Source organism: Labrus bergylta, chromosome 2 (assembly GCF_963930695.1).
Source record: "Labrus bergylta chromosome 2, fLabBer1.1, whole genome shotgun sequence".
Taxonomy (NCBI): domain Eukaryota; kingdom Metazoa; phylum Chordata; class Actinopteri; order Labriformes; family Labridae; genus Labrus; species Labrus bergylta.
Window position 1 is genome coordinate 36,857,241 of NC_089196.1, and position 9,271 is coordinate 36,866,511.

At 40.3% G+C, this 9,271-nt stretch overlaps 1 protein-coding gene across 1 annotated transcript; it reads left to right on the forward strand.

Moving 5' to 3' along the window:
* Positions 1–337: 337 nt before the first annotated feature.
* On the forward strand, positions 338–3,344 carry LOC110002607 (natterin-3). The gene is given in 2 exon segments (XM_065952141.1): positions 338–522; positions 1,360–3,344. Coding segments are annotated over 2 exon segments (1,179 nt in total). The 5' UTR covers positions 338–428; the 3' UTR covers positions 2,445–3,344.
* The last annotated feature ends 5,927 nt before the right edge of the window (positions 3,345–9,271 follow it).

Consider the following 9,271-nt stretch of genomic DNA (forward strand, 5'->3'; position numbering starts at 1 on the left):
AATGAATTCTCTTACAATACATCTCCAGCTGGTTGGGAACAAACTATTGGAAAGAACAAATATGGAAGATTTGAATCTGACATTTAAGACTGAAATGACAGATCGCAGTAGAGTTCAGGTCATTATCAGACATAATAAGAAAATAAGATTAAGTACATTTGATAAAGACATTCATATAAACAACTCTCACATGTGGCTATGAACTCTAAAACGTGACTGATCTAATCAATGTAGGTCAGAGCCAAGTCAAATGGAAACTATTTGTTTTATGATTTCAAGAAGCAGCGACAGTATATAAACCTGGAGGAGAAAGGAGGTGGACACAATGAGACAGGACTGCAAATGTAAGTTCTTTCGCGATGTGTCCAATATTTCTCTTGATTTCATCGTATGTCTGTCTGCATTCATCGATCTGAACTGTATTTTAGATGAAGCTCTCCGGGATGTTGCTCTTCGCCCTGCTGGCTCTGTGTTCGGCCGCTCAGCAGGACATCGTGAAGGAGAACCCACAGACTGAAGAAGGTAAACAGAAAATGCTTTCATTAACTGCGTCTGCAAATTACCTTCACCAGATACACACACATGTACACTGTAAATGCTGCTGATAGTTTTTTATTTAAGATTTTTAAAGGTGCACTATGTAGAATTTGGTAGTGAAATTTGAAAGTTGGAGACAATTCTATGCTATATTTTCTGAACTAAATTCACAAATTTCGACTTAAAGTTCCTAAGCTGTCATGATTTGGTCTTTTTTTGCTCTTCTCCCTGTAAGCAGCCTTAGTTTTGTATTTCAGTGTTTAGGTTTCCATGTTTTAATTTCTCCTGTTTATCCTAGTGTTGCTTGTTTCCCTTGTGTGTTTTTGTCCTATAGTTTAGTCTTTAGTGTTTCGTGTGTTATTTTGTAGTTGTCCTCTGTGTTTCTTGTATTATTTTCCTGCCTCTGTGTGTTTCCCTTCATTGTGATTGCCCTCATTGTCTTCACCTGTGTTATTTGACTCACCTGTGTTTGATTACCCCATGTCTATGTAGTCTCTGTGTTCCTTCCCTTGTGTTGTCAGTTCATTGTCGTTGCGTATGTTGTTTCCCATGTCCTATGCCAGACCTCTGCTTACCTGTGTTTCAAGTATTTTTCCTGTGTTTTTTGACTTCTACTTTTTGGCTTTTGAAGTAACTTTTTGTTTGCCTTTGGCCTTTTTGTTTATTAAATATACTTAGTTAATTCTGTAAGTGGGTCAAGTTCCTTGTTTTTCCCCTGAACGTGACATAATCTTACTCTGGTGCAACATTCTAATGAATGTAGTTTTAGTTTGTTTTGTAGAGGAATATAATCAGTATCTCTACTTTTATCCCTCCATGCAGTCACCTTCTTGAACCCCAATCTGGAGGACATCATTCCTGTAATCGCTGATAACGGATCACCGTTGGCTCCTCTGACTCCTGCTGAATTAGCGAGGAGCAGAACCCGTCGGTCTTCCTCCACCAAGTATCAAGGCTCCACCCTGGAATGGCAGACCTCATATGGCTCCATCCCCTCTGGTGCAGTGTCTTTTTACAACAGTTACACCAAGCGCACTGACTACGTCTGCAAATATGGGTGCTCTGCAGGATTTTTTAACCCTAGTAAGGGGCTCCGTTGCCACTAACCCTATGCTGAGGAAGAACGTCTTGGCTACCCATTTGAAATCCTGGTGAACAAAGACAACTTTGAGATTTTGGAATGGAAAGATGATTCATGGGGTGGTGTGCCTGAACATTCAGTCACGACTTGCTTAGGACAAGACGTATATGTTGCAAAGAACCAGTATGGTCTTGGGAAGGTGCATGCCAGACATAAGGCCTTCTTCCTCCCCTGGGAGGGTGAAGAGTATTGGTACAAGAATTACCAAGTCCTGACCGTCAACAAAAATGTTTACAAAGAGAGAATGTACAATGTCATATACAACACAAACGTAAAGGTTACAGAGCATCCTCCACAGATCATGGTCCAGTCCACCATCACCAACAAGGAGTGTCTTCCAGTTACGAAAACATTTAGTCTCTCAAAAACATATCAGGAGGAGAGAAGGTGGGACACCAGCACTGCCATTACGACTGGGATCAGTAGTAGCATCACTGCTGAAATCCCATTCATCGGGTCTTCGGGTATCACACTCGAGACTGCGATAACAGTGGAGTTCTCTTCAGGTCAAACCATGACAAAGTCAACAACCTACACTGATTCTGTCGCGCAAACCATCCCTTCAAACCACTCCTGCAAAATCCACATGGTTGGTCGCAAGTACGAGGCAAACATCCCCTTCACAGCACGCCTGAGACGCACATACTATGACAGGAGGACCACAGAGGTGTCCATCAGCGGTACGTTCAAAGGTGTCAACATGGGAGGAATCCACACTATTGTGGATCGCTGCGAACCCCTACCCAATGCCGGGCCTTGCTCCTGAAAAGCAATGAGAGGAGCTTTTTAAGATATGATATAAAAGGGAATACAGATCAATCAGCTTTTATAAAAGGGGTTTCAGATATATTTTTTGGTTGTTGTTCTATCTTCTTTTCTTGAATAACTATCATAGAAATAATGAAATGGATTATAAACATACACATTGTTCCAAAAAAAGTTTGATATCTTAGAGGTATCCCGCAGACTCATTTCAGATAACTGTTATATGGTCACTGCTTCGTGTTATTAGTGTGCAGCGTTCCTGTTGGATTGTTTTAGGACTGAATTCCTTTATTATCATTGCACACTGTACACAATGCTATACATCTTTGAAAAAACAATAACTGGCAGCCACACACATGCAAATCCAGAATATTTATGAAAATGATATAGACATAAAAAGATTAAGAAAGCATAAGGGGTGTGTTATAGGACCATTTGCACCTTGCAAAAATATTACTGCCCATAAAGTGTTATGATGCATGATAATACTGACATTTGATTTTAGGTTATTAAAATATAAAGGAAATGTTACATGCATTAAAAGAACGCCTTGTTTCAAGTCAGCAGAAGTATAGTTGAACGTATTCTTGTATAACTATCCGAGGAAAAGTAAAATGGATGACCAATTTGTACCTAACTCACATTTTCAGTAACAAAATCTGATTTTGGAGAGCTTTCCCACAGACTCTTAGATAACCTTTTGATTTTATGGTTAATTTTTATTTTGTTCTTTTAAGCTGTATTTTAAATTTTCAGATTATTTCCTTTCAAGTTGTTGGACTCATCTTTATTTCTTAAAAGTATTTTTTTTAAGACTCTTAGAGCACCTTCATCATTCACAATACTTTGTAAACTGTATGATTCTGCAAGTTACAATAAAACTGTAATCTGTTGCGCATTACTAGATGTATACTGTCCTCTTTCCTCTGAACAAAACCAAAAGAAATCAATGACTTAGGCCACACGGAGGCAAGAGGTCTTCTTCCGTTTAAAAAAAGAATCCCATTCACACACGCGCCAAGTTCTCAAAAACATCTTTGTCCACATGAAAATGTAAAACACACTGTTACTACTCTCATGAGTACATCAAGTCAAAAACAATGTCCTTGACATCCCCATTCCACTGCAATTAACATTTCACTTACAGGGTCGCCCAATCAGGCGTCTTTGCTCGTATAGTGGGAGAGTATGTACGTGTGAGCATGTAAAAAGTCCAGTTAGCAATGTTAGCACCAGCGCTATTTTGGTGATGTCTGCCATCGCACTTATCATCATGACAACAAAAGTGACAGCGTCGCACGATGACGTCACGCGGAGGAGAAACCGGCGCACAGCGTGACGTTACAAGAACAACTGTTTTACCAGTCTACACAGAAACACCTTAAACAGAGTTTAATATCTTCACCCTGGAAGGAGTTTTAGTTAAGGAGAGTTTTCAGTGACCTAAAACACAATTTGTGTATGAAAGGTCAAAACCAGAAAAACCTGTTTAAAAAAAATACCTGATTACGTGAGGACGAGGTCTAAGATACAATCTTTATTTAATCAAAATTTGTGTAGCGCTAATTCATATAAAATGTTGTCTCAGGAAACTAAACTAAAGACCTTATTCTTTGTTATATTATTTACAAAGACCCAATGTTAATCAGCATGAGCACTAAGCAACAAAATATGAAAAATGTTTTTGTACAACATGCAACAAATGTTTTTCTTCATTCCAAAGAAATGAATTGCTGACATAGTAAAACTTGTTAAAATGTAAAATACACTAATACGATTGTTTACCCCAATTCCCCCCAAAACACACATACTCTCATCTTCTTCTGTGCTTCTGGAAAATGCACGAGTATTATAGTTTACATACGTCATGACCCGGCTCAGGAGGTCCTGACAAAAAGGGGAGTCAACACCAAGTTTTTTTATTTTTTATTGCAAGACAAGAGACAATATACTTACGATACACCACAAGAGACAATTACAGTGAGCACAGGCCAGAAAAGGGGTATATTTACGTTTTACTTGAGTGTGTGTGTGTGTGGATGGAAAGTCAGAGTGAGAAAAAGGAGAAAAATAAAAATAAATAAATACAAAGTCACTACGAAACAAAAAAACGAAAAACCCTTAAACCAAATTGTCTCTGTGCAGCAGTGGGAGAAAGACCAGAGCAAGTCCTGACCCATGAACCTTGGGATATATGGCTGTAGGAGCCTGGGACCGAACCCTCAACCCTCCGGTCGAGAGACGATCTAACTTAGCCCTCGTCCACATCATCCATAAATTCAAGAATTAAATTTGCACAGCCCCGTAAACATAATGTTTGTGAGAACATAATTGTTATATAAGTAGTAATGAGAATGGTGGCAACAGAAACAGTATAAGAGTAGTAGTAATAACAAAAACAACTATAACATAAATCATAGAAAGTGTACCAATGGATAAATGAGAGAGTGATTGTGTTTGTGAATGTTGAGAAGGCTGCTGACTTAAATTCAGAGTATTTTTAGTGGATGATATCAGGAAAAAAAATAGTAGTAAAAATAAATGGAATAAATAGGTGAAATAATATTATGTAATAGGTCTATATAGGTCAGAACAAGCTCTGATCTGAAAACTAGGAAGGTCTTGTCAGCTAGGTGGGTGAATCGAAACTTGCTTTGAGTAGATATTGATAGTGGGTCGTTGTCAGGCTTTGTTTGGACTGAGCACTTAAGTTTCATTCTCTGAGCATCAACAGGAGAGGCAGTTGACGCATGTCAAACCCTCTGTTGATTGCAAGCTGAAAATCTGGGGCGGGATTTCACGAAAATCCAAGCTTAAAAGAGTCTGAATCTGAAACTGCAGCAGAACAAGCTCTGATCTGAAAACTAGGTCTGACGCTTCAGCGTGGCCACAGAGCCTGGGCATCCACGACTACTGCTTTGCCTATTTCCTCTGGTTATCTGCTAAATGCAACATGTGCAACAAATAAATCTCTGTCATTCATGGGAACAGGAAAAGACACGTGTCATAGACAATGAAATCTTAACAACTTGTCTCTGCTTAAGAAAGCCTCTTCTACCCACCCTTCATTTACTTTTGGCCTCTGGAACTGTCAATCTGCTGTGAATAAAACTGAATTCATCCAAGCACTTGCAAAAATGTCAGACATTCAGGCACTTGTCCTTACTGAAACCTGGATCCGCCCAGAAAATACACCAGCTGCTCTTTCTGTTGACACAGTGTTCTCACACACACCCCGCTCTGTTGGACGTGGAGCCAGGTATCCTCATTTCTAATACCTGGAAATTCAATAAACTCTTCCCACTGAGCAACAACTCCTCATTTGAATATTATACAATCTTGGTTACTGCTCCTATTAAAATGTACATTGCTATCATTTACCGCCCACCAGGCTGTAATCTGAATGATTTTGTTGTGGAACTGAACATGCTACTCTCAGAAATCCCTGATGATGGACCACCACTGATTGTAATGGGAGACATGTATATACACACTGATAAAGCCCAGGCAACAGACTTCCTTGCTCCCCTATCCTCATTGGACCTCACGCAGGTCCCAACTCCTCCTACCAACAAAGCTGGCAACACTCTTGATTTAATCCTGACTCGGAACTGCTCAACAGCAAACCTGACTGTCACCCCTCTACATCTATCAGACCACTTCTTTATTCAATTCACAATCTCCTTGCCGGAACTCACTCAGGCACACCCACAAATGCTGTCATACCACCAAAACATGCGATCGCTCAAGCCAGCTCAGCTGTCTAACCAGGTAATGGCTGCCATGACTGCCCATAAGGTCTTTACCGCACTCTCTACAGATGAGGCTACAGACACACTCTGCTCCACACTAGCCTCATCTCTGAACAAGCTCTGCCCTCTGGTGTCCAAACCCGCTCAAAAAACCCACCCTAGCCCATGGCTCACGGAAGTCATAAGAGAGCAAAGAGCAGGGCTGAGGTCAGCCACCCTCCGATCTGTTCACATCAGACATGTTTGCCTCGTATTTTACTGAAAAGGTTGCAACCATCAGTAACCAGTTTTCTGAGCCTGACCAACTCAGCCCAAAGGCACCAACCAAAAGTGCCTCACTCAACTCATTCTCCTCTCTGACTGAGGATGAAGTCTCTAAGCTTGTGCTAGACTCTCGGCCCACCACCTGCCCTCTGGACCCAATACCATCAAGCCTCCTGCAGACCATTTCCTCTCCGCTTAATGCTGCACTTAAGCATATCATCAACTCCTCTCTGTCAACTGGTGTGTTCCCCACCGCATTCAAGCAAGCTTGGGTCACCCCTCTGCTCAAAAAACCCACAATAAACCCAGCCCACGTTGAAAACTACAGACCGGTTTCTCTTCACTCTGTCACTCCGCTGTTCATCTCCTTACACTGGCTCCCAGTTACTGCTCGCATCAACTTTAAAACTCTGCTGCTCGCTTACAAAACAGCGACAAAAACGTCTCCTCCTTACTTTAACTCTCTGATCCAGGTCTACAGGTCTTAATGATGATGGTCTCCATATTATTGATGATGATGATGGTAATGATGATGGTTTTTGTTTGATAACGACGACTTATAAGATGGTTTCTATACTGATTAGAGCTCTCAAGAACTGCCCTCAATGTTGTGCTTTGCCTGTGGTCACTTCCTGTCAGCACCTGTGTGTCCAATCAGACTCAAAGCTGATCGTTTGCTCTTACTCACATTGTTCCCTTTTTTCTAGATCCTTGCTTGTGTTGTTCTTACTCTCTGAAGTACGTCTCTTTGGATAAAAGCGTCTGCTAAGTGAATTATAGAATGTTGTAGAATGTAGGAGGCGTGGCCAAACAGCAGTTTGTTTTTGTTTAGTGCTGGTGCTCAAGAGCGACATCTACTGGATCAGAACGTTGCATATTCGTCCTTTAATAACCTCAAAGACTGGGGACATGCATTGTCGTCTCCTTTACTCTTTCGGAAAGGGTTAGGGTTAGTAAGAGCTTTGGTCTGGGCAGAAATATTTTCAGAAATAGTTATGTTTCTTTTATAACCACTGATAATTATGCATCATTGTTGACGACACGTCACATTCTGTTTATTATCTGTTGTAAGCTGCTGAATTTGTTTCATTGTAATGAACTGCTGTGTTCGCCTATGTGTTTAATGCTATGCTAGTTTACCTTCAGTCAACGGCTTTCACAATCAGAAAAACCAGTGTACCCGCCGTTGAATCAAAGTCCGGCCACTGGCTTTCTGGTGTTTAAGTAACAGTTACTGAACTCAGCTCAGAGAGCTCAAACTATTTCAGAAGGTAGCCACACAGCTTCCTTTGTTGTCTACCATTTTGTCACCATGTGACGAAGCCACATGGTGACAAAATGTTGATAATGTTTGTTTACTTAGATTAGTTTATGATAGTTATTTGTTTGATTAAGTTCATTGATTTTGGATTAATGTTGCTTTGATAAATACATTCTGTCATAATTTAAGAGAGCAGTTGTTTGTGGTTACTGGTGTATTTACATTGTGATATAAGCTGGGTACGAGGGCTTTGTGTACGGATTTCAGGCCTTCAGTTTATTAAATATAGTTATTAATTATTATCACCTGGTGGGCTTATTGTTTTTTATCAGGTCAAGAGCGGCAGCGGGAGGCACGATTTTCTTTATTCTTTTGTTTGTTTGCATCAAATAAACCAGCAAAATACCGCAGCTCCTGCATGGACATTGGATTTCTTTTGCCTGCGTACATTACATCCCCACGGTGTATCAGTGGTCATTTGATTATTTTTGATATTAGTTTCTAATTTCTTTTTTTTTCTTGTTTTGGACAAATAGCCACTACAATAATTATTAAAAAATATAACCAAAGTTGACTTAATACAACCCCAACACTACATTGGATACAACGGGGCTATGTGTGTACAGGTTCACCTGTACTGCTTTAATGGCCTCCACCTGTGAACTCTCAGTTTCACATGTACAAGGCTTTAAAAAGTGGTTCCACCCACTTTGCTCTTATTTCATGTGAAATGTTGACCTGATGAATGTTGTGCTACAGACCTCTGAAAGATCCACTTTGAAATGTCTGTATTATGTGGAGCTTGTTCTGAAAGATGCTGAAGGTAAATGTCACTACAGTATTTAACAATGTCCTCGTCAGTCAAAGCTGACCACGTGCTGTGATTGCATATTCATTAATGATTCCTTTGTTTGACCACTTGTTTACACCAAATGCTGCTGACCCTTAGTGACAAATGAATACGCTGTTGCATGTCTTCTATTTCATGCAATCTCTCACTTTCACTGCACAGACACAAGCTTGTTGGCCTGGACTTGAATTCAAAATCCTGAATTTGCAATTTTTCATAACTAAGGAGACTTTTTGATCGTCTGAAATAAAAAAACTACTCCTCTTCAAACCCCCGACCCCTTCTTGTGACGATGAATCAAACAGTCACACGAAAACATTTGCAGTGGTCGTTTCCTCAAAAACTATACTTCTCCTTATTTGGGATGAACAATGTGAACCACCGATTGGACTTTAAAATAAAAAAATAAAAAAAGGAGAGGGATTAGAAATGGGACGAGCACGGGGAAACGTCTTTATGATATGTAAGGCTTCCACTTCAGGTACACATGAGAAAGTTCAGATGTTTAAATGACTATATATTTGAAGTTGAATTGTTCAGAATGAGATACAAGCCAGATCTATTGCTTTGCTGTGGCTGAGGCGTACCAGACTGTGATGGAGGAGGAGGGGAGGATGGACTCTGTGATGGAAGTGTAGAAGTGCACCATCATGGTCTTTGGCAGGTTGAACTTCTTCAGCTGATGATGGTTCCCAGGAAGC